This window comes from Pristis pectinata, unplaced genomic scaffold (assembly GCF_009764475.1).
Source record: "Pristis pectinata isolate sPriPec2 unplaced genomic scaffold, sPriPec2.1.pri scaffold_215_arrow_ctg1, whole genome shotgun sequence".
Taxonomy (NCBI): domain Eukaryota; kingdom Metazoa; phylum Chordata; class Chondrichthyes; order Rhinopristiformes; family Pristidae; genus Pristis; species Pristis pectinata.
Window position 1 is genome coordinate 1 of NW_026262540.1, and position 27553 is coordinate 27553.

Genomic DNA, 27553 nt, shown 5'->3' on the forward strand with positions numbered 1-27553 from the left:
GGGGTGGAGGGGAGGGGTGTAGGTGAGGGAGACGGGGAGGGGTGTAGGGGAGGGAGGGGGTGAGGGAGACGGGGAGGGGTGTAGGGGAGGGAGGGGGTGAGGGAGACGGGGAGGGGTGGAGGGGAGGGGGGTGTGAGGGAGACGGGGAGGGGTGGAGGGGAGGGGGGTGTGAGGGAGACGGGGAGGGGTGTAGGGGAGGGAGGGGTGTAGGGGACGGAGGGAGGTCACCTTGGAGGGAGTTTACGCCGGGAATCGACAAGGAGATCTGATCCGACCTCTGAGGGTAAATATTTGTGCGCCTCGCAGGACGTCCCGGGGAGAGCAAACCCTCCGAAATCCGAGTATAAATCCTGGCTGGAGTGACGTTCCCGCGAGGATCGGCAGAGACCATGGGGCAGGAACCGGTTCTGCTCACCGTGTTGGTGGTGATTTGTCTGAGCTCGGCAGGGAGTGGTGAGTCTCCCCCTTCCTCTCCCCTCCCTCTCTCCCCTCCCTCTCCCCCTCTCTCCCCCTCTCCCCCTTCCTCTCCCTCCTACCCTCCTCCCCGTCCCACCTCCCCTTTCTCCCCCTCCCTCCCTCCCCCCTCCCTCCCCCTCCGCCTCTCCCCCCTCCCCCTCTCCCTTTCCTCCCCGCTCCTCCCCTCCGCCTCCCCCTCCTCCCCATCCCCTCCCCCCTCCCTCTCCCCCTCCCCCCCACTCCCTCACCACCTCCCTCTCTCCCCCTCCCCCCCAGCTCCCCCTCCCTCTCTCCCAGCAGCAGGAACCCACCAACTCCCTCTGATTTCTCGCCCCTCAGCCGCTCCGAGTGACGACCCAGTGATCGAGCAGCTCCTCAACGAGCTCAGAGTGGCCGCCAACTCCTCGGACCCCGTCCCCAGGATCCTCCTCGCTCTCCGACTGACCACCAATGTGTCTTCCGAGGTTTGGCCCCTATGCCAGCGTCTGGAGGAACAGACGGCTCAGGATGGTGAGGCTTCGGGGAGGGGGAGGGGGCGTAGGGGAGGGAGGGGGTGACGGAGACGGGGAGGGGGTGTAGGGGAGGGAGGGGGTGATGGAGACGGGGAGGGGTGGTGAGGAGGGGGGAGGGTCCGTGGGGGGAGTGGGAGGAGGGAACGCCTGTGTCACCCCTCCCTCCCTCACTCTCTCCCCACCTGCAGGGATAAACCTCTCCAGTGGAATGGCAGGGCTGTACGTCCTGGCGATGATTGCCTGCTGCGTCGACCCCTCCCATGTGCCGGACCCCTCCCCCGGACCCCCCGTCAACCTGCTCGCCATCCTGTCGGACAAGGTGGACGCGGAGATGAAGACTGTGGGTGAGTGAGGGAGTGTGAGGGGCGAGGGGGAGGGCCCGGGGGGTTGTTGGGGGGAAACGGGGACGGGACCCTTTCGGTGGTGACGGGACGGTGGTGGAGGGGAGACCAGGGTTTGTTGTATGGGGGAGATGGACAGGAGAGAGAGGGAGGGGGAGTGGGTGGGGGGAGAGGGGGAGTGGGGAGGGGAGTGGGGTGAGGGAGAAGGGGGTGATGGGGAGGGAGGGGGAAGGGAGCAGGGGAGGCGGGAAGGGGGTGACGGGGAGGGAGGGGACGTGTCGGGCAGAGTCCGCCGGCTCCCCGCAGTCTCTCCCGTTGGATTCTTTGTCCCGGACCCTGGTGTCGGGGGCGGGGAGGGGCCGGGGGTGGGGGTGGGGGGGTGAAGGGGGTCTCATCTCATTGTCTGTTCCTGTTGACTGTCCGCCCACTCCTCCCCTGCTCGCTCCCTCCCCCTCTCCCCCCTCGCTCTCTCCCTCCCTCTCTCCCCCCTCCCCTCCCTCCCTCCCTTCCCCCCATCCCCCCCTCTGCCCCCTCAGAACTGCACGGACACCCCCTCACCACCTACTACCAGGTCGCCCTGGGCCTCCTGGGTCTCTGCGAGGGAAGGGCCTCGGTGAGCAAGGGCCATCTCCGGATCTTCACCGACGTGGTGATGAAGGGAGAACTCCATTCCGTCGGTGAGTGAGGGAGCGTGGAGGGGGAGGGAGGAGGGGAAGGGACGGGGTGTGGAGGGAGAGGGATGGACGGAGGGAGGGAAGAGAGGAGGGGGAAGGGGGGAGAGGGGAGGAGGGAGGAAGGGAGGGGGAGGAAGGAGGTGGAGGGGTAGGAGAGAGGAGGAGGGAGTGGAGGGAATGAGGGATGAGAGAGGGAGAGGAAGGGGTGAGGAGGGAAGGAGGGAATGAGGGAGGGAGGGGACTGGTACCCCCTCCCTCTGCCCCTCCCTCCCCCAGACCCCCGGGCTGACCCCTGTGCCTCGCTCCTGTTCTAGACACGGAGGCGATGTCCGCCCTCGCCCTCCGCTGCCTCCAGGACCGGGGCGCCAAGCCCCAGGAAGACGTCCGGGATGCCCTCATCAAACTCATCATGGGATTGTACTGTGCACTGACCGACCAGGGCACCATCGGCAACATCTACAGCACCGGGCTGGGTATGCAGGTAGGCACAGGGGGATCCCAGAACATGGAGGGGTGCAGGGGACGGAGGGGGTGAAGGAGACGGGGAGGGGGTGGAGGAGAGGAGTGGGGGAGGGTCAAAGAATCAGGCGGGTGTCCGGACACTCCTTGACGTGCCAACCTTCGTCCCTGAACACGGGACGCCCACGCCTCTCCAACTTGCCCCGTCTCCTCGAGGGATTGAGCGAGTCAGTTCCTGAAAAATAAAACAGAAACTCTCCAGGACGGCCGGTCTGAGCTGGCGGGCGGGGTGCGAGGGGGGTGGGTGACGTTGAGGAGGGAGCACGAGCGGTCTAACCTCTCCCTCCACCCCCACCAATTCCCCACCCCCCAACCCCGCAGGCATTCATTGGGAATAAAGATTTCATCCCACCAAGTGTGTGGAACTCCACGGGAGTCCGACGGGAGATGCTGGCTCAGGCTGAGCAGGGGGCGTTCCGGATTCCTATCTCCGCCGCGCAGGTCCTGCCCCCCCTGCTCTGGAAATCGTACCTGGATGTGTCTGCGATTCCATGCTCCGGTAACGTGTGGGACCCCCTCCCTCGTATCTGCCCCCACCCCCTCCCCTGGCAGCACATTCCAGGCACCCACTGCTCCCTATGTAAAAAAACGCCCCCCCCCAACATCTCCTCCAAACTTCCCCCCCCCCCCTGCCCGTTAAACACACGCCCTCCAGTATTAGACATTCCCCACCCCCTGGGGAACAACAGATATCGGCCGTCTCCTCTACTGACACCTCCCGTCGTCTGATCAACCTCTCCCCTCGGCCTCCGCCGCTCCAGAGAGAGCTACCCCAGAGTCTGTCCGACCTCTCCTTGTAGCTGGCGCCCTCTGATCCGGGCGGCGTTCCCGGTGAACCCCTCCCGCACCCTCTCTCCGAAGCCCCCCATGAGTTTTATACCCGACCGGAGTTTTATACGGCCGGTGACGTGACTTCCCGGCCTCTTGTACTCAATGCCCCGACCGGTGAAGACGAGAGTGCCGTGCGCCTCCTTCACTGCCCCCCTCTCCCCCGTCGACCTGTGTGGCCGCTTTCGGGGGGGAGCGGTGGGCTCGGGACCCCCCGGGACACCCTCTGTACATCGATGCTCCTGCCGTTCACTGTGAACTGTCCCCTGACATCCGACCTCCCGAAGTGCGACACCTCACACCCGCCCGGATTAAACTGCGTCTGCCGCCTCCCTGCCCGGATTAAACTGCGTCTGCCGCCCCTCTGCCGGGATCTATGACCGCTCTGTACCCCGTCGTGTCTTTCGATGACCTCCTACACTGTCCCACAACGCGGACTTACTGCCCGGCTCATCCACATTCCCACCCGGGACACTTATCTATCCACTACGGATGGCGAGGGTCCCGCTATGGATCCCTGTGGGGCACCACTGGTCACAGACCTCTGGCCGGAACGAGTCCCCTGGACCACCGCCTTCTGCGTTCCATGGACGAGCCGGTCCGGGACCCCAAGCCGCCAACTCACCATGGACTTTAAGTCTGCTGTCGTTCCAGCCTCCGAACCGGAGAGCTGGTCTCTGCCGGCGACGGGAGATCCGATCCTGATCAGGGTGTACTACACCGTGCATTGCTCCCAGGACTGCTGGCACTCCATCCGCCTCGCCGTCCGCAAGGGCGCGACGATCCTCGACGCGATGCGTGTGGCTGAGAGGGAACGGCCCCAGTTTAAGTGAGTTCGGGAGGGACAGGGTGTGTCACTCCCTCTGTCTGTCTCTCTCCCTCCCTCCCTTCCTCTCCTTCCCTCCCTCCCTCCCCCTCCCCTCTCTCCCTCCTCCCCTCCCCTCTTTCTCCCTCTCCCTCCCCCTCTCTCTCCCCCCTCTACCTCCCCCCTCTACCTCCCCCCTCTACCTCCCCCCTCTACCTCCCCCCTCTACCTCCCCTCTCTACCTCCCCCCCTCTCTCCCTCCCCCCTCTCTCCAGCTTGTTAGAACAAACGGGAAGTGAACTAAATTGGGGGAGAAAGGGGAGGGGAGGGGGAGAGAGAGTCACAGTCCCACAGCGCAGAGAGAGGCCCTTCAGCCCAACCAGTCCCTGCGGGCCAGGTCCTCACCTGATGTGGTCCCATCGCCCCGCGTCCGGCCCCCTCGTCCCTCTGAACCTTCCCCATCCCTGTATCCATCCCGAGAGCTGTTACCGTCCCTCCCTCTGGCCGCCCGTCCCACACACGGACCTCCCTCTGGGTCAAGAAATTTCCCCAGTAAATCTCTGCCCCCCTCACCTTCAACCCGTGCCCTCTAGTTCCCCATTCCCCTGATCCCCCGGGGGGGAATGATGGCGCGCATTCACCCTATCGATGCCCCTCGCGGTTTTACACACCTCACCCCCCCCCCCCCCCCCCCGCGCTCCAAGTCCCAACCTGCCCCCGACCCCTCTCTCCGTAAAACTCAGCCGCCTCCGGGGGGCAACGTCCCTCGTGAATCTCCCTCCGCGCTGTCTCCCAGCTTGGCGGCACCTTTCCCCCCACAGCGGGGTGACCGGAACCGGACACGGGACTCCGAGCGCGGCCTCCCATACGACTGCGGCGTCGCCTGCCCGATTCTTGTACTCGGTGCCCCGACCGGTGAAGGCCAGTGTGCCCGACGCCTTCTCCACCGCCCCCTGTCTACCTGTGACCCCTGCTCTTGGGGGGAACTGTGTCCCTGTACCCCGAGGTCCCTCTGTTCTACAACACTCCCCCGGGGTCCCTGTCTGTTCACCGGGTAAGTCCTGACCCAGATCTGACTTCCCAAAGTGCGACACCTCGCACTTATCCGAATTAAACTGCATCTGCCGCACCTCGGCCCCACTGCCCCAGCCGATCGAGATCCCCCTGTAAACCCAATGATCCCGGGAGTCCATCCCCCTCTCTCCCCCCCTTCCGTTCTCCACACCCCCTGTCTACCTGAGACTTCACCTTGAGGGAGGGGAGTGGGGGGGGGGGGAAGGGTGGAGTGAAGGGGAGTGGAGGAGGGAGAGAGAAAGGGAGGAAGGAGAGGGAAGAGAGGAGGGAGAGAGGGAGGGGTGAGGGGGACGAAGAGGGAGGGAGGTTGAGGGAAGGGAGGGTCGGGGGGGAGGTGAGGGCGAATTGGGAAGGGAGTCAAGGCAGGGAGATGGGGATGAAGAGGAGGGAGGGAGAGGGATGAAGTGAGGGAGACGGAGGGATGAGGGTGGAGGGAGAAGGATGGTGGGCGATGGGGAGAGGGAGGGAGGGGTCAATGAGATGGTTGGGATGTGGGGGAGATCTCCTTCCCTCCCCACGTCATCTTTCTCTCTCTCCCCCCTCCCACACCCTCCCTCAGATTCAAGCAGATACCCACCGCCTGGGGTCCCTACATCACCAGCATCGGCGGTACTGAGGCCAGCAGCCAGGACCGGACCTACTGGGAGTTCCTGATCGGGACGCAGCCCATTCCCGTGGGTGAGTCGGCTTCCCCGGAGCTCCCCTCTCGTTGACCCCCCGTCCGCACCTGCGACGCGGAGATCGCCCCGCCCCCACCGCGCGGTTTACAAATCAACCCCGGCCGCTGTTGTGTCGAACGGTGGGGTAGGTTAGTCGGGCCGAACGGTCTAACCCTGTGCCTCTTTCCCTCCGCACCTGCCCTGTGGTGTCCTCTCCAATTCTCCAGGTGTGGCAGAATACAAGCTCTCCGACGGAGACCATATCTTCGCCAAGTTCACTACGTATTGATCGCTATCACGGGGAGCATCTGCAGTCAGAGCTCTGTGAACCTCTGGGGATGGATTCTGGGCCTCGGACCGACCCGAATATCCCGTCGTAACACTGAAATAAATTCATCTGAGCAAATCCGCGTTGGTTTAATCTCACTTCGTTTCTATCGGGGTCGGTGGGGGTGAAGATTGAGGGTCTTGGGATCTCTGTGCAGGGAGCCAGCCTTCTGCGGGTGATCTGTGGGCGTGTGTAGGGGGTGTCACGGTGAGGTGAGGTGAGGAGGAGGTGGGAACGTGCCTCCCGGTCCACTCTCTGCCCCTCTCTTTCGCGCCCTCCCTCCCTCTCTCTCCATCTCTCTTGACCTCTCTCAACCCTCCTCCACTGCCCCTCCCCGCTCTCCCACACGGTCTCTCTCTCTGCCTCCTTAATTCACCCTCTCCCCCTTCTCCTCCTGTCTTCCCCTTGTCTCTCCCCCTCACTCTCCCCCCTCTCTCTCCCGTCCCCTTCCCTCACCTCCCATCCCTCCCTCCTTGTCTCCCCTCCCACGGCGCTCCCTACCTCCTCACACCCCTCAGCCCTCCCTCCTCGCCTCTCCCTCCCTCATCGCGCCCTCCCTCCTACCCGCCCCTCTCCCTCAGCCCTCCCTCCCTCACACTCCACCTCTCCCACACACCCCCTCGCCACCCCCCCCACCTCTCCCGTGGTCCTCCTTGCCTCTCCCGCCGATCTCCCTCCTCATTTCCCCTCCTCCCCTGTGTGCCTGGGGAGGGGAGGGGGGGAAAGGAAGAGGAGAGAGAGAGTTCAGAGGGACGGGAAGGGAACTGGGGGGAGAGGAGGGAGAGGGAGGGGGGAAGGTGAAGGGGTGAGGTTGGGGGCAGAGGGCAGAGAGAAGGGGAGAGCGAGCGAGGCGGGGGGAGAGATTGAGGGGACAGAGAGATGGGGAGGTGTGCCCTGTGGGAGTCTCCCGCCCCCCCCCCCCCCAACCCCCAAATCTGACCCCAAACAACCTCTTATCACACAGATAACCCCGGTATCCAGCGCTCAGTAAAGGAAAGTTATTGGAATCGATCCTCAAGGATGAGGTTCCGGAATACCTAGAGGTGCGAGGCAAGATAGGTCCAAGCCAGCATGGTTTCGTGAAGGGAAGATCCCGTCAGACCAACCTGTTGGAGTTTTCTGAGGAAATCTCAGGTAGGGTGGATAAGGGAGAGACGGTAGATGTCGTGTATTTAGACTTTCAAAAGGCTTTCGACAAGCCGCATAAGAGACTAATTAATAAAATGAGAGCCCATGGAATTACAGGTAGGATATTGAAATGGGTGGAGCATTGGCTGGTTGGCAGGAAGCAAAGGGTGGGAATAAAAGGATCCCGTTCTGGTTGGCTACCGGTTACTAGTGGTGTTCCGCAGAGGTCGGTGTTGGGGCTGCTTCTTTTTACCCTGTACAATAACGATTGGGATGACGGAGTAAATGGTTTGGTGGCTAAGTTTGCGGACGACACCAAGATAGATGGAGGAGTAGGGAGTATTGAGGAGACGGGAAGGTTGCAGAGAGACCGAGACAGTTTCGGAGAGTGGGCAAGGAAATGGCAGCTGAGATCCAATCTTGAGAAATGTGCAGTTGTGCACTTTGGAAACAGAAATAAACAGGCAGATTATTATCTAGAAGGAGAGAAAATTCAAAGTACAGATGTGCAAAGGGTCTTGGGGGTCCTTGTGCAGGATACCTTAAAGGTTAACCACCAGGTCGGGTCGGCGGTAAGGAAAGCCAATGCTATGTTGGCCTTCGTTTCGAGAGGTATCGTGTATAAAAGTCGGGAGGTGTTGATGAGGCTCTACAGGGCACTGGTGAGGCCTCATTCTGATACTGTGCGCAGTTTTGGGCCCTATATCTTCGGAAGGATGTGCTGACGTTGGAGAGGGCTCAGAGGAGATTTACGAGGATGATTCCCGGAACGAAAGGGCTGACGTACGAGGAAAGTTTGTCGGCTCTTGGACTGTCCTCACTGGAGTACAGCAGAATGAGAGGGCACCTCGTAGAGACATTTAAAATGTTGAAAGGACTGAACAGAGTAGATGTGGCCGAGCTTTTTTCCCTGGTGGGTGAGTCCAGGACCAGAGGGCACAGTCTGAGAATTAGAGGGTACAGGTTTAAAACAGAGATGAGGAGAAATTTCTTTAGCCAGAGGGTGGTGAATTTGTGGAACTCCTTGCCACATACAGCAGTGGAGGCCAGATCATTGGAGGCATTTAAGGAAGAGATAGATAGATATCTAATTAGTTGAGGTATCAAGGGATATGGGGATAAGGCCGGAAATTGGGGTTAGAATAGTTTTTTTTCCACCTGCTCCCCCCCCCCACCGACCCATTTCTTATTTTCTTTTTCCTTTGGAGCAGACTCGATGGGCCGAATGGCCTACTTCTGCTTCCTTGTCTTGTGATCTTGTGAACTTTCTTACGATCTGTGTTGGCTTCTGTGAGTTTGTGTCAGAACACTCCCCACTTCCCTGGATGGGGTTAGTCCGTGCTCTCCACATCCGCCACATTACCTCTCCCCCCCATCTACGGGTCAGGGGTGTGACGGGACGCTCCCCACTTCCCCGGGTGGGGTTAGACCATGCACTCCACATCCGCCACCTCTCCCCCAGCGACACGTCAGAGGTGTGACAGGACGCTCCCCACTTCCCCAGGTGGGGTTAGTCCGTGCTCTCCACATCCGCCACATTACCTCTCCCCCCATCTACAGGTCAGGTGTGTGATGGGAGCCCCGCTGTCGTGTGGATATATAAGTGTCCTGGGTGGGAACGTGAATGGGTGGGGTAGTGAGTCAGCAGGCGATACAACGATCGGGGGCGTTTTGGACGGTGTAGGTGGTCGTCAAAGGACACGGCGGGGTACAGATCGGTCGTAGATACGGGCAGAGAGACGGCAGGTGCAGTTTAACCCGAGAGGAGAGGCGGCGGATGAGCGGTCACCTTGGAGGGAGTTTACGCCGGGAATCGACAGGGAGATCTAATCCGACCTCTGAGGGTAAATATTTGTCTGTCGCGTGTAGGTGGTGATCTGTCTGAGCTGGGCAGGGAGTCTCCCCCTCCCTCTCCCTCTCCCTCTCTCACCCCCAACCCCTCCCTCTCTCTCCCCTCCCACTCCCCTTCCCTCTCCTCTCCCTCCTCTCCCACTCCCCTCTCCCCAACTCCCCTCATCCCCTCCCTTCTCTCCCCCTCCCTTCTCTCCCCCTCCCTTCTCTCGCCCTCCCCTCCCTCTCACCCCCTCTCGCCCCCACTCTTTCTCCCTATCCGTGACAAGAGGAGGGAGAGCAAGGTGGGGTGAGAGGGAGATGGGGGAGAGAGGAGGAGTGACAGGGGGAGGGAGGGGTTGCGGGAGAGGGGGAAAGGGGTTGGGGAGAGGGAGGGGAGAGAGAGGAGGGGAAGGGGAGAGAGAGGGAGAGGGGGAGTGAGAGGAGGAGGGGAGAGAGGTGAGAGGGAGCAATTAACGGGGCATAGAGAGAGGCCAAGTGATAGAGCGAGGGAGAGCGGGGAGGGGCAGTGGAGGAGGGTTGAGAGAGGTCGAGAGAGATGGAGGGAGCGGGGGGAGAGAGGGAGGGAGGGAGGGGGCGAGAGAGAGAGAGGGGCAGAGAGTGGACCGGGAGGCATGTTCCCACCTCCTCACCTCACCTCACCGTGACACCCCCCACATGCCCACAGACCCCGAGACCCTCAATCTTCACCCCCACTGACCCCGATAGAAACGAAGTGAGATTAAACCAACGCGGATTTGCTCAGATGAATTTATTTCAGTGTTACGACGGGATATTCGGGTCGGTCCGAGGCCCAGAATCCATCCCCAGAGGTTCACAGAGCTCTGACTGCAGATGCTCCCCGTGATAGCGATCAATACGTAGTGAACTTGGCAATGATTGGTCTCCGTCAGAGAGCTTGTATTCTGCCACACCTGGGGATATGGCGAGGACACCACGGCGCAGGTGCGGAGGGAAAGAAGCACAGGGTTAGATTGTTCGGCCCATCTAACCTACCCCACCGTTCGACACAACAGTGGCCGGGGTTGATTTGTAAACCGCGCGGTGGGGGCGGGGGCGCGGCGAGAGGGGAGCTCCGGGGAAGCCGACTCACCCACAGGAATGGGCTGCGTCCCGATCAGGAACTGCCAGTAGGTCTGGTCCTGGCTGCTGGCCTCAGTACCACCGATGCTGGTGATGTAGGGACCCCAGGCGGTGGGTATCTGCTTGAATCTGAGGGAGGGTGTGTGGGGGGTGGGAGAGAGAGAGAGATGAGGGGGGAGGGAGGGAGAGTCTAACGGATCTCCCCCACAAACCATCCCTTTGACCCCTCTCCCCATCACCCATCCCTCTCCCTTCCTCTCCCTCCACCCTCTTCCCTCCCTCTCCCTCACCTCATCCCTCCCCTCCCTCATCTCCCCTCCTCCTCCCCATCTCCCTGCCTTGACTCCCTCCCCAATTCCCCTTCATCTCCCTCACCCTCTCTGACCCTCCCTTTCCTCAACCTCCCTTTCTCCATCCTCCCCCTCCCCTCCCTCCACCCTCTCCCCCCCTCTCTCCCAGCTGCTCACCTCCCTCCTCTCTCCTCCCTCTCTCTGCTCCCGTCACCCTCTCCCCTCCCTCTCCCTCGCCCTCAAGGTGGAGTCTCAGGTAGACGGGGCGGTGGAGAACGGGGGGGGGGGGGGGGAGGTGTTGGTAAGGAGAGAGGTGGGGATGGACTCCCCTGGGGAGTGTCGTAGAACAGAGGGACCTTGGGGTACAGGGACATGGTTCCCCCTGAGAGTTGGGGGGTCACAAATAGACAGGGGGCCATGGAGAATGGGGCGGGTCGGCGGGGTAGAGAGGTAGCTGGTGTTGTAGGCACTGCAGAAGGTTCCCGAAAATCTCAGGGGGATCTCGGTCGACTGGGGCAGTGGGCCAAGGAGCGGCAGATGCAGTTTAATTCGGATAAGTGCGAGGTGTCGCACTTTGGGAATTCAGATCCGGGTCGGGACTTTCCCAGTGAACAGCAGGGTCCCCGGGGGAGTGTCGTAGAACAGAGGATCCTTGGGGTACAGGGACACAGTTCCCCCTCAAGAGAGGGGGTGGGGCGGGGTCACAGGTAGACAGGAGGTGGCGGAGAAGGTGTCGGGCTCGCTGGCCTTCACCAGTCGGGGCACCGAGTACAGGAGTCGGGCAGGTGACGTTGCAGTCATAAGGGAGGCCGCGCTCGGAGTCCCGCGTCCGGTTCCGGTCGCCCTGCTGTGGGGGGAAAGGTGCCGCCGAGCTGGGAGAGAGTGCGGAGGGAGATTCACGAGGGACGTTGCTCCCCCGGGGGGGACTGAGTTTTACGGAGAGAGGTCGGGGGCAGGTTGGGACTTGGAGAGCACGAGGGGGGGGTGAGGTGTGTAAAACTGCGAGGGGCATCGATAGGGTGAATGTGCGCAGTCTTTCCCCCCCAGGGGTTGGGGAATGGGGAACTAGAGGGCACGGGTTTAAGGTGAGGGGGGAAGAGATTTAGTGGGGAAACTTCTTCACCCAGAGGGAGGTCCGTGTGTGGGACGGGCAGCCAGAGGCAGGGACGGTAACGGCACTCGGGATGGGTACAGGGATGGGGAAGGTGCAGAGAGAGAGGGGCCGGGATGTGGAGAGATGGGACTGGCTGGGGTGGGGATCTGGGCCGGCACGGACCGGTCGGGCTGAAGGGCCTGTCTCCGTGCTGTGGGGCTCTGTGACTCTCTCTCCCCCTCCCCTTGTCCGGGGTGGGGGGGGTGTGGGGGGGTGATTGAAGATCTTGAGGGGGCAGGAGGGGGGAGAGAGAGAGAGACTCGGGGGGGAGAGATAGTCGGGGGGAGACAGACATCCACCCCTCTCCCTCCGCGCCGCCCTCACACGCCCAGCCCTCCTAGCCTTGCCCCCCACGCATGCACACACACCCCTCACCCACAGCCCCTCGCTCCCGCCCCACCGCCGCCCCCAGACACCGCCCCACAACCCCACCTCCACCGTGCTGTGTCCGAGCGCGACCCCGCGCTGGCCCGCGTGCACACGTACCCCCCCAGCCAACACACAGCCCGACAAGCCGGACACGGGCCCCCACCTCACCCCGGCCCCCACTGAGGCACGGATGACCCCCCTCCCAACAGATCCGCAAATACCCCCTGACCCCCTACCCAACCCCACCCCGACACTAACCCACTGATGCCCCCTGAGCCCAGCCCGCTCTCTCTCTCTCGCTCTCCCCACCACCCCACTCTCTCTCCATCCCCACCACACCTCTCTCTCTCTCTCCCCCTCTCTCCCTCCCCCCTCTCTCCCCCCTCTCCCTCCCCGAGACCCGTGTTACGACGCTAATAGTGTCTGCAGGTGAAGCCTGCCGTGGAGGAGACAGTCCGTCCCACATCTCTCCCTCTGTAACCTGGTTTCAACTTCTCAAAGGAGTCAGTTCAAGGGGAGAGAGAGGGGGGGCAAGTTCGGAGGAGATGTGGGGGGGGGCAAGTTTTTTTACACAGGGAGCAGTGGGTGCCTGGGATGTGCTGCCGGGGGAAGGCGTGGGGGCAGTTACGAGGGAGGGGGTGAGACGGACACAGGGATGTGCCGGGGACGGAGGGAGGGGGACCGTGTGCAGGGGAAGGGTTGCGGTTTAACAGCACCGTGTCCGGCAGAGACGTGTTGGGCTGAAGGGCCTCTGGCTGGGCTCCAGGTTGAACTCTGCAGACAGGGTCGTCAGCATTTCCGAAATAAGTCTGTCCCGGACACGGATACACACACCAGCTCCCTCTCACCCCACCCCGTCCCGTCAAACTGCCTCACTCCCCCGCACCAAACAATCTCGCTCCCCACCCAGAACTGAGCCTGTGGAATTTGCAGTCATTTGACAAGGGATTTGTCATTTCCAGGGTGGACGGGGTTAACTCTGTGCGGGACCGAGGGGGAGAGAGGGTTAACTCTGTGTAGGACAACGAGGGGGGGCTTAACTGTGTGGGACAGGGAGAGGGGGTTAACAGTGTGAGACGGGGAGAGGGGAAGTGGGGTTAACTCTGTGTGGGACGGGGAGAGGTGGAGGGGGGTTAACTGTGTGGGACTGGGAGAGGGGGTTAACTGTGCGGGATGGGGAGGGGGGAGAGGGGTTTAACTGTGTGAGAGGGGGAGAGGGGGTTAACTGTGTGTGGGACATCGAGGTGGAGAGGGGGTTAACTGTGTGGGACGGGGAGAGGGAGAGGTGGGTTAACTGTGTGGGACGGGGCGAGGGGGAGAGGGGGTTAACTGTGTGGGACGGGGAGAGGGGGAGGTGGGTTAACTGTGTGGGACGGAGAGGGGAGAGGGGGTTAAATGTGTGGGACGGGGAGAGGAGGAGAGGGGGTTAACTGTGTGGGACGGGGAGTCGGGGGGGGGAGAGGGAGTTAACTGTGTGGGACGGTGAAGTGGGTATTGGTGTTGGGATTGGTTTATTATTGTCACTTGTACCGAGGTCCAGTGAAAAGCTTGTCTTACATCCTGATCGTACATGTCAATTCATTACACAGTGCAGTTACATTGGGTTAGTACAGGGCGCATTGAAGCAGTACAGGGCGCATTGAGGAAGTACAGGGCGCATTGAGGAAGTACAGGGCGCATTGAGGAAGTACAGGGTGCATTGAGGAAGTACAGGGCGCGTTGAGGCAGTACAGGGGGCATTGAGGCAGTACATGGGGCATTGAGGCAGTACATGGGGCATTGAGGCAGTACAGGGGGCATTGAGGAGGTACAGGGAGCATTGAGGCGGTACAGGGCGCACTGAGGTAATACTGGGTGCATCGAGGTAGTACAGGGTGCATTGATGTAGTACCCCCTCTCTCCCCTCCACCTCCTCCCCATCTCCATCACCCCTTCCTCCCCTACACCCCCTCCCCGTCACCCCCTCCCTCCCCTACAAACCCTTCCCATCTCCGTCACCCCCTCCCTCTGCCATCTTGGTGAGGACCGTGGAGGCGGCCATCTTGGTGAGGGACGGGCCGCCCTCCATCTGGAAGGGAGGCGGCGGCGGCGAGCAGCGGGTGATGGGACGGCCGACGCCGGACGGCAGCAGCGGCCCGTCCCGGGAAGGAAAGGCTCGGCCGCCGCCCGGAGACCGTCCCTGAGGCGGCCCGGCCAGCCGGCGCCATCTTTGATGCAGGCAGCCGAGCCGGAAAGACGGCGGCGTCCATCTTTGATCCCCCTCGCCGCGGCGACGAGGCCGCCATATCTGACGCTGGCGGCCGGCGGTGTGATCCCGTAGGGCACTGCCATCTTTGGTAGAGGCGGGGGTGGCGGGTATTGCCGGGGGCCATCTTTGACGCGGGCGGCCTCCCGCCTGGGCGTGAGCAGGGCGGCGGCCGCCATCTCTGATCCTGGCGACCGGGCCGGCGGAGAGGCCGCTGCAGTTTAGTCGCCCAACCTCCGATTCCCCTCGCCCTCACACCCCTCCCTCCCTACCTCCCACCCCCTCCACCCCAAACGCCGGCCATCCCAGCGCCGTCGCCCCCGGCAACCCAAACAGTCAGCAAAAAACGACGCACCAATCAAATCAATTGCAATTTTATTCAAGCGAAGACTCTGCGGTCGAATAGCCGTCACTGGCGCGGGGTGGGTGGGTTGTGGGCAGTGGGGGAGGGATCCTCAACCAACTGAAACGGTGCGGCTGGTCGGACCCCAGGACCCGCGGGCGGTGGGCAAGGGAGGCCAGACGGTGGCTCGGGTCCGCGCACAGGGAGATCCCACGGAGGGTACGTCCAAACTGCGAGCGTTGCGGCGGGCGCCGGAGAGGGAGGGTTGGTGGGGGGGGTGTGGGAGAGCGCAGGGAAGGGGAGGGTTGGGGAGGCAGAGCGAGGAGGGGAGGGAGGCCCCCTCAACAGTCGATCAGGGGGTCATCCCACTTCTCGTCCATATGCACCCAGACCAGTGAGGGGGCCTCCTGTGTGCAGGGCAGTGGGACGAACACCTTCACGTGCAGATAATTGTCCTCAGCACCGATATACACCTGTGGAGAGGGGAGGGGGTCACTCAGTCACAGACGTACACCCCCCTCCCGGCTCCCCTTCTGACCCCCCTCCCTCCCCGACACCCCCTCCCCTACACCCCTCCCCATCTCCATCAACCCCTCCCCTACACCCCTCCCTGTCTGTCGCCCCCTACGCCCCCTGCCCGTCTCCCTCACCCCCTCCCTCCCCTACACCCCCTCCCCGTCTCCCTCACCCCCTCCCTCCCCTACGCCCCCCTCCCTGTCCCCGTCACCCCCTCCTGCGCGGTGTGTGGACGGGGTTCGAGCCCCCTTTACCTTGATCAGATAGTTGATTCCTGCCACCACCTGAGATCGGTAGAACATGGCCCGGTACACGTCCAGCTTCCTGCCCAGCTGCTCCTCCACGGCAGGCTTCACCTGCAGACACGATCAGCGTCGTAACACGGGTCTCGGAGGGAGGGAGGGAGGTGCGGTGGGGAGGGAGGTCGGCAAGGAGAGCGCACCATGAGAGAGGAACAGAACTCTCCCTCCTCTCTCTCTGTCCTCCCTACCCCCCGTCTCTCTGTCCCCATTTCCCTCCCCCCTCTCTCCCCCCACCGCCGCCACCCCCTCTCTCGAGGACGGGGTTGGTCTGGGGAGGGTGCCCCGGGGTTTACCGCGTCCAGAATTGGGGGGTGATTCGGGGACTCACCGTGTCGGCCGCTTCCTTGACCTCTGGGGTGGTTGGCGTCGTCGGTATGTATCCTCCCGGTATCAGCGTCTGCCCCGCCATCCTCGTGTCCCTCGGCTCTCTCTCCCTCGCCGTGTCTCTCCCTCCGATCCGCCGTCCCTGCCTTTATAGTCCGACGCACCCTCCCCTCCCCTCCCCTGCCCTCCCCTCCCCTCACCACGCTCCTCCCCGTCCCCCTCTCAGCCTCTCCCCTCCCATCGGGACGTCCCACCTCACACACGTACTTTGTGTCTGTCTCTCTCCCCCTTCCCTCTCCTCCCTCCCTGTCCCCCACCTCCCCCTCCCCACCTCCCCCCTATCCCCCACCTCTCCCCACTCTCTCTCCCCTCTCTTTCCCCCTCCCCTCTCTCTCCCCCTCTCTCTCCCCCTCCTGCCCCCTCAAGATCTTCAATCATCCCCCCGGCCCCTGTCCCCAAACCCCAGCGTGTCCCCGGTGCCCTCGTCAGACGACGGCCCGGCTGTGGGCATCGGTCCCAGTTTCTGTGAGGAACAAACTCCTCGCCTTTCCGGGAATGGGTGCGGCTGAGTGGACAGAGAGAGGGGGGGAGAGACGGGGAGAGGGAGGGGGGGGGGGAGAGGGGTGGAGACGGGGGAGAGAGAGGGGGAGAGGTGGGGGAGAGAGATGGAGGTGGGAGAGAGTGCGGAGAAGGGGGGAGAGAGGGGGTAAAATGGGGAGGGGGAGAGAGAGAGCAAGGGGGTTGAGTGGGGGAGAGGGTGGGTGCGAGGGGGAGGGAGCCCCTCCCACATCTCTCCCTCTGTAACCTGGTTTCAACTTCCCGAAGGAGTCGGTTCAAGGGGAGAGAGGAGGGGGGGGACGTTCGGAGGAGATGTGGGGGGGGGGGGGGGCAAGTTTTTTTACACAGGGAGCGGTAGGTGCCTGTGATGTGCTGCCTGGGGAGGGGGTGGGGGCAGTTACGAGGGAGGGGGTGAGACGGACACAGGGATGTGCCGGGGACGGAGGGAGGGGGACCGTGTGCAGGGGAAGGGCTGCGGTTTAACTCAGCACCGTGTCCGGCAGAGACGTGTTGGGCTGAAGGGCCTCTGGCTGGGCTCCAGGTTGAACTCTGCAGACAGGATCGTCTGCATTCCCGAAATAAGTCTGTCCCGTACACGGATACACACACCAGCTCCCTCTCACCCCACCCCGTCCCGTCAAACTGCCTCACTCCCCCGCACCAAACAATCTCGCTCCCCACCCAGAACTGAGACTGTGGAATTTGCAGTCATTTGACAAGGGATCTGTCATTTCCAGGGTGGACGGGGTTAACTGTGCGGGACCGAGGGGGAGAGGGAGTTAACTCTGTGTGGGACGGGGTGAGAAGGAAGATGGGGTTAATTCTCTGTGGGACGGGGAGAGGGAGAGAGGGGGTTAACTGTGTGGGACGGGGAAAAGGTGTTAAGTCTGTGGGACGGGGAGGGGGGAGAGGGGTTTAACTCTGGGACGGGGAGAAGGGGTAACTGTGGGACGGGGAGTGGGGAGAGGGGGTTAACTCTTGTGTGGGAGGGGGAGAGGGGGAAGGGGTTAACTCTGTGTGGGACGGTGAAGTGGGTATTGGGATTGGTTTATTATTGTCACGTACCCCCCAGCCAACACACAGCCCGACCAGCCGGACACGGGCCCCCTCCTCACCCCGGCCCCCACTGAGGCACGGATGACCCCCCCCCAACAGATCCGCAAATACCCCCTGACCCCCACCCCGGCACTAACCCACTGATACCCCCTGAGCCCAGCCCCCCCTCTCTCTCTCTCTCACTCTCCCCACCACCCCACTCTCTCTCCATCCCCACCACACCTCTCCCCCCCCCTCTCCCTCCCCGAGACCCGTGTTACGACGCTGATCGTGTCTGCAGGTGAAGCCTGCCGTGGAGGAGCAGCTGGGCAGGAAGCTGGACGTGTACCGGGCCACGTTCTACCGATCTCAGGTGGTGGCAGGAATCAACTATCTGATCAAGGTAAAGGGGGCTCGAGCCCCGTCCGCACACCGCGCAGGAGGGGGTGACGGAGACGGGGAGGGGGCGTAGGGGAGGGAGGGGGTGAGGGAGACGGGGAGGGAGTGTAGGGCAGGGAGGTCATCTTGGAGGGAGTTTACACCGGGAACCGACAGGGAGATCTGATCCGACCTCTGAGGGTAAATATTTGTCTGCAGCGTGTTGGTGGTGATCTGTCTGAGCAGGGCAGGGAGTCTCCCCCTCCCTCTACCCCTCCCTCTCTCCGTCCCACTCCCCCTCCCTCTCGACCTCCCCCTCCTGTCTGTCCCCCTCCATTCTCTCTCACCCCCTCTGTCCACTCTCTCTCCCTATCAGTGAGGGGGGGAGTTGCGGGAGAGGGGAGGGGGGGGAGTGGGAGGGAGAAAGGGGAGGGGGGCAGTGAGACTGAGAGGAGGAGGAGAGAGGTGGAATTAAAGGAGCATAGAGAGGGACCAAGTGATAGAGCGAGGGAGAGCGGGGAGGGGCAGTGGAGGAGGGTTGAGAGAGGTCGAGAGAGATGGAGGGAGCGGGGAGAGAGAGGGAAGGAGGGAGGGGGCGAGAGACGGGTGGAGAGTAGACCAGGAGGCACTTTCCCACCTCCTCACCTCACCTCACCGTGACACCCCCCACACACGCCCACAGACCACCCGCAGAAGGCTGGCTCCCTGCACAGAGATCCCAAGACCCTCAATCTTCACCCCCACTGACCCCGATAGAAACGAAGTGAGATTAAACCAACGCGGATTTGCTCAGATGAATTTATTTCAGTGTTACGACGGGATATTCGGGTCGGTCCGAGGCCCAGAATCCATCCCCAGAGGTTCACAGAGCTCTGACTGCAGATGCTCCCCGTGATAGCGATCAATACGTAGTGTACTTGGCGAAGATATGGTCTCCGTCGGAGAGCTTGTATTCTGCCACACCTGGAGAATTGGGGAGGACACCACGGCGCAGGTGCGGAGGGAAAGAGGCACAGGGTTAGACCGTTCAGCCCGTCTAACCTACCCCACCGTTCGACACAACCGCGGCCGGGGTTGATTTGTAAACTGCGTGGCGGGGGCAGGGCGGTCTCCGCGTCGCGGGTGGGGACGGGGGCGCGGCGAGAGGGGAGCTCCGGGGAAGCCGACTCACCCACGGGAATGGGCTGCGTCCCGATCAGGAACTGCCAGTAAGTCCGCTTCTGGCTGTTGACCTCAGTACCGCCGATGCTGGTGATGTAGGGACCCCAGGTGGTGAGTGTCTGGGTGAATCTGAGGGAGGGTGTGGGGGGGGAGAGAGAGAGGGAGATGAGGGAGGGAGAGTCTAATGGATCTCCCCCACACTCCATCCATATCATTGACCCCTCCCTCCCTCCCTCTCCCCATCGCCCACCATTCCTCTCCCTTCCTCCCCTTCCACCCTCTTCCCTCCCTCTCCCTCACCTCATCCCTCCCCCTCCCTCCTCCCACCCTATCCCTCCCTCGCCTCCCCTCCTCCTTCTTCCTGCCTCGACTCCCTCCCCAACCCCTCACCTTCCCCAGTCTCCCTCCCTGACCCTCCCTCCTCCCCCCAACACTCCGTCCCTCTTCATCCCCCTCATCCCTCCATCCTCCCCTCCCTCTCTCCGCCCCCCTCAAGGTGGAGCCTCAGGTAGACGGGGAGATGGAGAACAGAGGGGGTTGGTGGTGGGGATGGACTCACCTGGGGAGTGTCGTAGAACAGAGGGACCTCGGGGTACAGGGACACGGTTCCCCCTGAGGGTGGGGGGGGGTGTTCACAAATAGACAGCGGGTGGTGGAGAACGGGGGGGGGTGGAGAGAGGTTGCTGGTGTTGTTGGCACTGCAGAACGTTCTCGAAAATCTCAGGGGGATCTCGATCGGCTGGGGCAGTGGGGCCAAGGAGCGGCAGATGCAGTTTAATTCGGATAAGTGTGAGGTGTCGCACTTTGGGAAGTCAGATCCGGGTCGGGACTTTCACAGGGGCCCCGGGGAGTGTCGTGGAACAGAGGGACCTCGGGGTACAGGGACACGGTTCCCCCCGAGAGCGGGGTGGGGGGTGGGGTCACAGGTAGACAGGGGGGCGGCGGAGAAGGCGTCGGGCACGCCGGCCTTCACCGGTCAGGGCACCGAGTACAGGGGTCGGGCAGGCGACGCCGCAGTCGTACGGGAGGCTGCGCTCGGAGTCCCGCGTCCGGTTCCGGTCACCCTGCTGTAGGGGGAAAGGTGCTGGGGAGTTGGGAGGGAGCGCGGAGGGAGATTCGCGAGGGACGTTGCACCCCGGGGGTGGGGGGGCTGAGCTTTACGGAGAGAGAGGGAGCGTGAGGTGTGTAAAACCGTGAGGGGCATCGATAGGGTGAACACGAGCAGTCATCACCCCCAGGGGTCGGGAGAATGGGGAACTAGAGGACACGGGTTTAAGGTGAGGGGGGGGAAGAGATTTAATGGGGAAACTTCTTCACCCAGAGGGAGGTCCGTGCGCGGGACGGGCGGCCAGAGGGAGGGACGGTAACAGCTCTCGGGATGGGTACAGGGATGGGGAAGGTTCAGAGGGACGAGGGGACCGGACGCAGGGAGATGGGACCGGCTCGGGTGAGGACCTGGGCCCGGCAGGGACTGGTTGGGCTGAAGGGCCTCTCTCTGCGCTGTGGGACTGTGACTCTCTCTCCCCCTCCCCTCCCCTTTCTCCCCCAATTTAGTTCACTTCTCAAGTTTGTTCTAACAAGCTGAGTGGGGGGGGGGGGGGGGGAGGGGGAGGGGAGGGGAGAGAGAGAGAGGGACGGAGGGAGAGACAGACAGACAGAGGGAGTGACACACCCCGTCCGTCCCAAACTCACTTGAAGAAGTGGGGCCGTTCCCTCTCAGCCTTGCACATCGCCTCGAGGATCGTCGCGCCCTCGGGGACGGCGAGGGGGATGAAGTGCCAGCAGTCCTGGGAGCAATACACAGCCCGGACCACGGTGTAGGTCACCAACATCTGGGCCTGATCTCCCGTCGCCGGCGGACACCGGCTCCCCGGATCAGAGGCTGGAATGACAGGAGACGTAAAGTCTGTGGTGAGTTGGCGGCTTGGGGTCCTGGACTGGCTCGTCCGCGGAACGCAGAGGGGAGTGGTCCAGGGGACTCGATCCAGCCGGAGGTCAGTGACCGGTGGTAATCCGGGCAGAGAGGCGGCAGACGCAGTTTAATCTGGGCAGAGAGACGGCAGATACAGTTTAATTTGGGTGGAGAGGCAGCGGACGCAGTTTAATCCAGGCAGGGAGGCGGCGGACGCAGTTTAATCTGGGCAGAGAGACGGCAGATACAGTTTAATTTGGGTGGAGAGGCAGCGGACGCAGTTTAATCCAGGCAGGGAGGCGGCGGACGCAGTTTAATCCGGGTGGGGAGACGGCAGACGAAGTTTAATCCGGGCGGGTGCGAGGTGTCACACTTTGGGAGGTCGGATGTGAGGGGACGGCTCACAGTGAACAGCAGGAGCATCGACGTACAGTGGGGGTCCCGAGCCCACCGCTCCCCCTGAAAGCGGCTGCACAGGTAAATGTGGGGGGGGGTGTGCGGTAAAGAAGGTGCACGGCGCGCTCACCTTCACCGGTCGGGGCGTCGGGTACAAGATCCGGGAAGTCAAGTTGCCGGCCGTATAAACTCTGGTCAGGCCGCACTCGTGTGTGGCTCCGGTCACCCCCCCCCCCCATTACAGCGGGGACTTCGGAGAGAGGGTGCGGGAGAGGTTCACCGGGAACGCCGCCCGGATCGGAGGGCGCCAGCTACAAAGAGAGGTCGGACAGACTCTGGGGTCGCTCTCTCCGGAGCGGCGGAGGCCGAGGGGAGAGGTTTATCCGACGATGGGAGGCGTCGATAGAGGAGACGGCCGGTGTCTGTTGTTCCCCAGGGGGTGGGGGATGTCTAATACCGGAGGTCGTGCGTTTAACGGGAGAGGGGAGGGGGGGAGTTCGAAGGGGATGTAGGGGGGCATTTTTTTACACAGGGAGCGGTGGGTACCTGGAGCGTGCTGCCGGGGGAGAGGATCCCACACGTTACCGGGGCATTGAGTGCAAACCACATCCAGGTACGATTTCCAGAGCAGGGGGGGCAGGACCTGCGCGGCGGAGATCGGAATCCGAAACGCCCCCCGCTCAGCCTGAGCGAACACCTCCCGTCGGACTCCCGTGGAGTTCCACGCAGTCGGCGGGATGTCATTCCCAATGAACGCCTGCGGGGTGGGGGGTGGTGGGATTGGGGGAAGAGGTTAGACCGCTCGTGCTCCCTCCTCAACGTCACCCACCCCCCCCCCCCGCCCGCCCGCCAGATCTCTCTCCCGGAGAGATTCGATTTCTTTTTTCAGGAACTGACTCGCTCAATCCCTCGAGGAGACAGGGGAAGTCAGAGAGGCGTGGGCGTCCCATGTTCAGGGCCCAAAGTCGGCATGGTCCCCAACCCCCTCCCCATCTCCGTGAACCCCCCCCCCGCCCCGGCTCCCTCTACCCTACCCCGCTCCCCCTCCTTGTACTGGGATCCCCCTGTGCCTACCTGCATCGCCAGCCCGGTGCTGTAGATGTTGCCGATGGTGCCCTGGTCGGTCAGCGCACTGCGCAGTCGCCTGATGAGTCTTTCGAGGGCGGCTCGGACGGGCTCCTGGGGCTTGGCGCCCCGGTCCCTGAGGCAGCGGAGGGCGAGGGCCGACACGGCCTCCGTGTCTGGGACAGGGGCAAGGCACAGGGGTCACCCCACACACTGGGGGTCTGGGGAGGGAGGGGCAGAGGGAGGGGGTACCCGTCCCCTCATTCCCTCCTTCCTCCCCCTCCCTCCCTCCCTCCACCCACTTTCCCTCGCCCCCTCCACTCCCTCCTCTCACCCTGCCCCTCCCACCCACTCCCCCATCCCTCCCTCTCTCCCTCCCCCTCTCTCCCCTCCCTCCTGCCCTCTCCTTCGTCCCCCTCCTCCCTCCAGTCCCCACTCCCTCCTTCCTCCTCTCTCCCCTCCCTCCGTCCTTCCCCCTCCCTCCCTTTTCCCTCCTCCTACCCTCCCCTCTGCCTCCCTCCTCCCCTTCCTCTCCGGCCCTCCCCTCCCCAATCCTTTCCCCTCTCTCTCACCCCTCTCCTTCCCCCTCCACTCCCCGCTCCCTCCCTCCCTCTCCTCCCCCCTCCTCCCTCCTCCCCTCCCTCGCCCTCCACCCCCCCCTCACTCACCGACGAACCACCCCTCTCCCCTCACCGCGTCGGTGAAGTTTCGCAGATGTGTCTTTGTGATGGGGACCCTTCCCTTGCAGAGACCCAGGAGGCCCAGGGCGACCTGGTAGTAGGTGGTGCGGGGGTGTCCGTGCAGTTCTGAGGGGGCGGAGGGGGGGGGAGGGAGGGAGGTGGGAGGGAGGGGGGAGGGAGAGACCGGGGGCAAGGGTTGGGGGGGGAGTCAACAGAAAGAGATCACCAGATGTGGCCCCTTCACCCCCTCCCCTGCTCCCTCCCACACCCCCTCCCTCCACCCCCTCTCACCCCATCTCCCCTCTCGCAACCCCCCATCCCTCTCCCTCCCCCCTCTCTCTCTCCCTCCCCCCTCTCTCCCCCCTCCCTCCCTCTCTGCCCCCTCTCACCCTCCCCCCCTCAACTTCCCCTCCACTACCCCCTCTCCCCCTGGGACACCCCTCCCAACAAACCCCGGTCTCCCCCTCCCCCCGCTTCTGTCACCACCACCGCAGGGTCCCGTCGCGGGATCTGGAGGGGGTGCCAGAGGTTTTGCCCCCTCCCCCACCCCCTCGCACCCCTTCCCTCACCTAGACTCTTGAACTCTGCGTCCATCTGGACTCTCAGGATCTCGAGCAGGTTGACCGGGGGTCCGTGGGTGGGGGGGTCGGACACGTTGGAGGGGTCGACGCCGGAAGCCATCATCGCCAGGACGTAGAGGGCAGCCATGCCAGTAGAGAGGTTCTCCCCTGTAGGTGGGGAGGAAGGGAAGGGGGGGTGAAAGAGGCGTTCCCTCCTCCCCCCTCCCCTACACCCCCTCCCCGTCTCCGTCACCCCCTCCCTCCCCAAAGCCTCACCATTCCAAGCGGTCTGTTCCTTCAGACCCCGGAGTATGATCTCCTCGGCCTCGGAGGGCGCCTCGGAGGCCAGTCGGAGGGCGAGGAGGGTCCGCGGGTCGGGGTCCGTGGAGCTGGCGGACTCTCTCAGCTCCCTGAGGAGTTTCTCGATCACTGCGTCGGGACTCGGAGTGTCGGAGGGGCGAGAAATCGGAGGGAGTTGTTGGGTTCCTGGTGGAGGGGGAGATGGGGTAGGGAGGAGGGGGACGATGGGGTGGGGGGGAGAGAGGGTGAGAGGGAGGGGGAGATAAAATGAGATCTCTTTATCAGCCACACGTACATGGAAACACAGGGTGAGATGCATCTTCTGCGTCGTGTTCTGGGGGGCAGCCCGCAAGTGTGGCCCCGCTCCCGGCGCCCGCACCTCCCTCACCCGTCCGTCCCTGGACCGCGGGGAGGGGACCGGAGCACCCGGAGGAAACCCACGGGGAGAACGTACAGACTCCTCACAGGCAGCGGCCGGGATCGAACCCGGGTCGCCGGCGCACAACGTTTCGGGCCGACCCCCTTCATCAGGACCGGAGAAGAAGGTGGTGGTGTGGAGCACACGCAGGCAGTGGAGGGGTGAGTTCAGGAGGGTGGGGGTGGCGGGGAAGGGAGGTTTAAGGAGCTGAGAGGTGACTGTATTCCCTAACTCAAGGCCATCATAATACCAGGTTATGTCCATAACCGAGAACCTTTCCGGGATGCCTAATAAATGTCTTAGAACCATGGAACACTACAGCACAGAAAACAGGCCCTTCGGCCCTTCTAGTCTGTGCCAAAACTTTATTCCCCTCGTCCCATTGACCTGCCCCCAGCCCGTACCCCTCCAGACCCCTCCCGTCCGTGTATCCGTCCAATTTACTCTTAAAACTCAAGAGTGAGCCCGCATTTCCCACGTCAGATGGCAGCCCGTTCCACACTCCCACCACTCTCTGAGTGAAGAAGCTCCCCCCAAACCTTTCCCCTTTCACCCTAAAGCCATGTCGTCTCGTACTTCTCTCTCCTAATCTAGGTGGAAAGAGCCTACTCGCATTAACTCTGTCTATGCCCCTCATCATTTTGTAAACCTCTATCAAATCTCCCCTCATTCTTCTCCGCTCCAAGGAATAAAGTCCTAACCTGTTCAACCTTTCCCTGTAACTCAACTCCTGAAGACCCAGCAACATTCAAGTAAATCTCCTCTGCACTCGTTCAATCTTACTGACATCCTTCCTGTAGTTTGGTGACCAGAACTGCACACAATACTCCAAATTCAGCCTCACCAATGTCTCATACAACCTCACCATAACATCCCAACTCCTGTACTCAATATTATTAATGTTTAAGACCTGAGGTCAGCAGATTACACAAGAGTACAACACAACTTGGAGCAAAGTTAAGTGAAGAGAGCTGACGTAAAGATTATCTGCTATTTAAGGACACACTCATTACAGTATCTCTCATATTTTTACATTGATATTGGTTTATTTTTGTCACTTGTACTGAGGTCCAGTGAAAAGTTTGTCTTCCATCCCGATCGTACAGGTCAATTCATTACACAGTGCAGCTACATTGGGTTAGTACAGGGCGCATTGAGGCAGTACAGGGCGCATTGATGTAGTACAGGGTAAAAACACTAACTGTACAGAGTAAAGTGTCCCAGCTACAGAGAAAGTGCAGTGCAATAAGGTGCGAGGTCACAACAAGGTAGATCGTGAGGTCAGAGTCCATCTCATCGTATAAGGGAACCGTTCAATAGTCTTATCACCGTGGGGTAGAAGCTGTCCTTGAGCCTGGTGGGACGTGCCCTCAGGCTCCTGTATCTTCTACCCGATGGGAGAGGGGAGAAGAGAGAATGACCCGGGTGGGTGGGGTCTTTGATGATGCCGGCTGCTTCACCGAGGCAGCGAGAGGTAAAGACAGAGTCCGCGGAGGGGAGGCCGGTGTCCGTGACGCGCTGGGCCGTGTCCACAACTCTCTGCGGTTTCTTGCGGTCCCGGGCAGAGCGGTTGCCGTCCCGAGCCGGGATACATCCGGATAGGATGCTCTCTGTGGGGCATCGGTAAAAGCTGGTGAGAGTCAAAGGGGACGCGCCGAATTTGTTTAGCCTCACCCCACGGTGTTTTACAGTTGTCTTATTCACTGTGATAATGTCAGAAACTCTCTTACAGAAATGAAAGTTGGCTTTAAGTCGATTGCTGATTTTAATCTTTCTGAACCAAAGGTATTAAGACAGAATCAGCGGAGGTAGACAAAAGCAGAGTACGTCATCTCACTGAGTGGATAAACGGTATATTTGTGGCATTTAGAAAGATTAATGGGACAGAAAACGGATAAATTCTCAGGACGTGAGACCTGCAACTCAGGACTTTGAAAGAAATGGAGATGGAGATCGGCCAGATTATGATCAGCCAGAGTGCCATAAATTCGGAAATGGTTCAAAAATTCTTAAAGGGAGGGGGAGGGAGGGAGGGAGAGGGAGGGATGGTGAGAGAGGGAAGGGGTGGGGAGGAGGGAGAGGAAGGGGGAGAGGGAGGGGAGAGAGGGAGGGGAGAGGAAGGGGGAGACTCACCACTCCCTGCCGAGCTCAGACAAATCGCCACCAACACGGTGAGCAGAACCGGTTCCTGCCCCATGGTCTCTGCCGATCCTTGCGGGAACGTCGCTCCGGCCGGGATTTATACTCGGATTTCAGAGGGTTTGCCCTCCCCGGGACGTCCCGCGAGGCGCACAAATATTTACCCTCGGAGGTCGGATCAGATCTCCTTGTCGATTCCCGGCGTAAACTCCCTCCAAGGTGACCTCCCTCCCTCCCCTACACCCCGTCTCTGTCACCACCTCCCTCCCCTACACCCCCTCCCCGTCTCCCTCACCCTGTCCCTCCCCTACACCCCTCCCCGTCTCCATCACCCCCTCCCTCCCCTACACCCTCTCCCCGTCTCCATCACCCCTCCCTCCCCTACACCCCCTCCCCGTCTCCCTCACCCCCTCCCTCCCCTACACCCCTCCCCGTCTCCATCACCCCCTCCCTCCCCTACACCCCCTCCCCGTCTCCGTCACCCCCTCCCTCCCCTACACCCCCTCCCCGTCTCCCTCACCCCCTCCCTCCCCTACACCCCTCCCCGTCTCCGTCACCCCCTCCCTCCGCTACACCCCCTCCCCGTCTCCGTCACCCCCTCCCTCCCCTACACCCCCTCCCCGTCTCCCTCACCCCCTCCCTCCCCCACACCCCTCCCCATCTCCATCACCCCCTCCCTCCCCTACACCCCTCCTCGTCCCCGTCACCCCCTCCCTCCCCTACACCCCTCCCCGTCTCCATCACCCCCTCCCTCCCCTACACCCCTCCTCGTCCCCGTCACCCCCTCCCTCCCCTACACCCCTCCTCGTCCCCGTCACCCCCTCCCTCTGTTCCCCTCAAGAAAGGACTGGGCCCTTGAGGAGCGCCCCATGCCTTTAAGAAGGAGCTGCTCCTTTAAGAGAGTACAGCGCCTTTTCGAGGGCACTGTCCCCTTAAGAAGGAACTGGGGGGCACCGGGGCCTCTTAAGAGCGCAGTGTGCCTTTAAGAGAGCGCTGTGCCTTTAAGGAGGAACCCGGCCCACGCGGAGACGCTGTGCCTTTAAGAGGGCAGGGTGGCTTTGAGTGGGCGCTGTGCCTTTAAGGGGGGCAATCTGTGCCGGTCAAGGGGGGGGGGGGGGGTGTTGCTGTGCCTTTAAGAGAGTCTGGTGCCT

General features: G+C 62.4%; 3 protein-coding genes across 5 annotated transcripts; 1 reads left to right on the plus strand and 2 right to left on the minus strand.

Moving 5' to 3' along the window:
- The first annotated feature begins 204 nt into the window (after nt 1–204).
- Nucleotides 205–6274, plus strand: LOC127567224 (cobalamin binding intrinsic factor-like). Of its 2 annotated transcripts, XM_052009903.1 has the most exons (9): nt 214–453; nt 796–966; nt 1157–1312; nt 1846–1986; nt 2298–2464; nt 2824–3001; nt 3985–4159; nt 5769–5887; nt 6096–6274. In XM_052009903.1, exons 1-9 carry the CDS (start codon nt 390–392, stop codon nt 6155–6157), a joined length of 1233 nt encoding a protein of 410 aa, XP_051865863.1. In that variant the 5' UTR covers nt 214–389; the 3' UTR covers nt 6158–6274. The 2 variants fall into 2 exon arrangements, with proteins under 2 accessions (XP_051865864.1, XP_051865863.1); XM_052009904.1 differs by lacking the exon at nt 2824–3001 and having other exon boundaries at nt 205–453; nt 1881–1986.
- Nucleotides 6275–14673: 8399 nt separating this feature from the next.
- Nucleotides 14674–15971, minus strand: LOC127567227 (leukocyte cysteine proteinase inhibitor 1-like). The gene is made up of 3 exons (XM_052009908.1): nt 15805–15971; nt 15429–15530; nt 14674–15131 (listed from the first exon to the last, which is right to left on the minus strand). The coding sequence occupies exons 1-3, from the start codon at nt 15883–15885 to the stop codon at nt 15000–15002; spliced, it is 315 nt and encodes a 104-aa protein (XP_051865868.1). The 5' UTR covers nt 15886–15971; the 3' UTR covers nt 14674–14999.
- Nucleotides 15972–18222: 2251 nt separating this feature from the next.
- On the minus strand, nt 18223–26615 carry LOC127567225 (cobalamin binding intrinsic factor-like). 2 transcript variants are annotated; one of them, XM_052009907.1, is made up of 9 exons: nt 26397–26615; nt 23822–24031; nt 23555–23713; nt 22974–23111; nt 22315–22481; nt 21787–21997; nt 20625–20814; nt 18943–19061; nt 18223–18734 (listed from the first exon to the last, which is right to left on the minus strand). In XM_052009907.1, exons 1-9 carry the CDS (start codon nt 26458–26460, stop codon nt 18673–18675), a joined length of 1320 nt encoding a protein of 439 aa, XP_051865867.1. In that variant the 5' UTR covers nt 26461–26615; the 3' UTR covers nt 18223–18672. The 2 variants fall into 2 exon arrangements, with proteins under 2 accessions (XP_051865867.1, XP_051865865.1); XM_052009905.1 differs by having other exon boundaries at nt 20625–20838.
- Nucleotides 26616–27553: the final 938 nt, after the last annotated feature.

Excerpts from the sequence above, each read along its gene's own strand:
- LOC127567225 (XM_052009905.1), bottom strand. The coding sequence starts at position 26,460 with ATGGGGCAGGAACCGGTTCTGCTCACCGTGTTGGTGGCGATTTGTCTG. Across the intron at positions 20,839-21,786 it reads CCCCCGGCAGCACGCTCCAG|ACTTTACGTCTCCTGTCATT; the intron begins GTACCCACCGCT and ends AACTCACCACAG. Across the intron at positions 19,062-20,624 it reads GAACGGCCCCACTTCTTCAA|ATTCACCCAGACACTCACCA; the intron begins GTGAGTTTGGGA and ends ACCCTCCCTCAG.
- LOC127567227 (XM_052009908.1), bottom strand. The coding sequence starts at position 15,885 with ATGGCGGGGCAGACGCTGATACCGGGAGGATACATACCGACGACGCCA. Across the intron at positions 15,531-15,804 it reads TCAAGGAAGCGGCCGACACG|GTGAAGCCTGCCGTGGAGGA; the intron begins GTGAGTCCCCGA and ends TCGTGTCTGCAG. Across the intron at positions 15,132-15,428 it reads GAATCAACTATCTGATCAAG|GTGTATATCGGTGCTGAGGA; the intron begins GTAAAGGGGGCT and ends CCCTCTCCACAG.
- LOC127567224 (XM_052009903.1), top strand. The coding sequence starts at position 390 with ATGGGGCAGGAACCGGTTCTGCTCACCGTGTTGGTGGTGATTTGTCTG. Across the intron at positions 454-795 it reads TCTGAGCTCGGCAGGGAGTG|CCGCTCCGAGTGACGACCCA; the intron begins GTGAGTCTCCCC and ends CTCGCCCCTCAG. Across the intron at positions 1,987-2,297 it reads GGGAGAACTCCATTCCGTCG|ACACGGAGGCGATGTCCGCC; the intron begins GTGAGTGAGGGA and ends CTCCTGTTCTAG.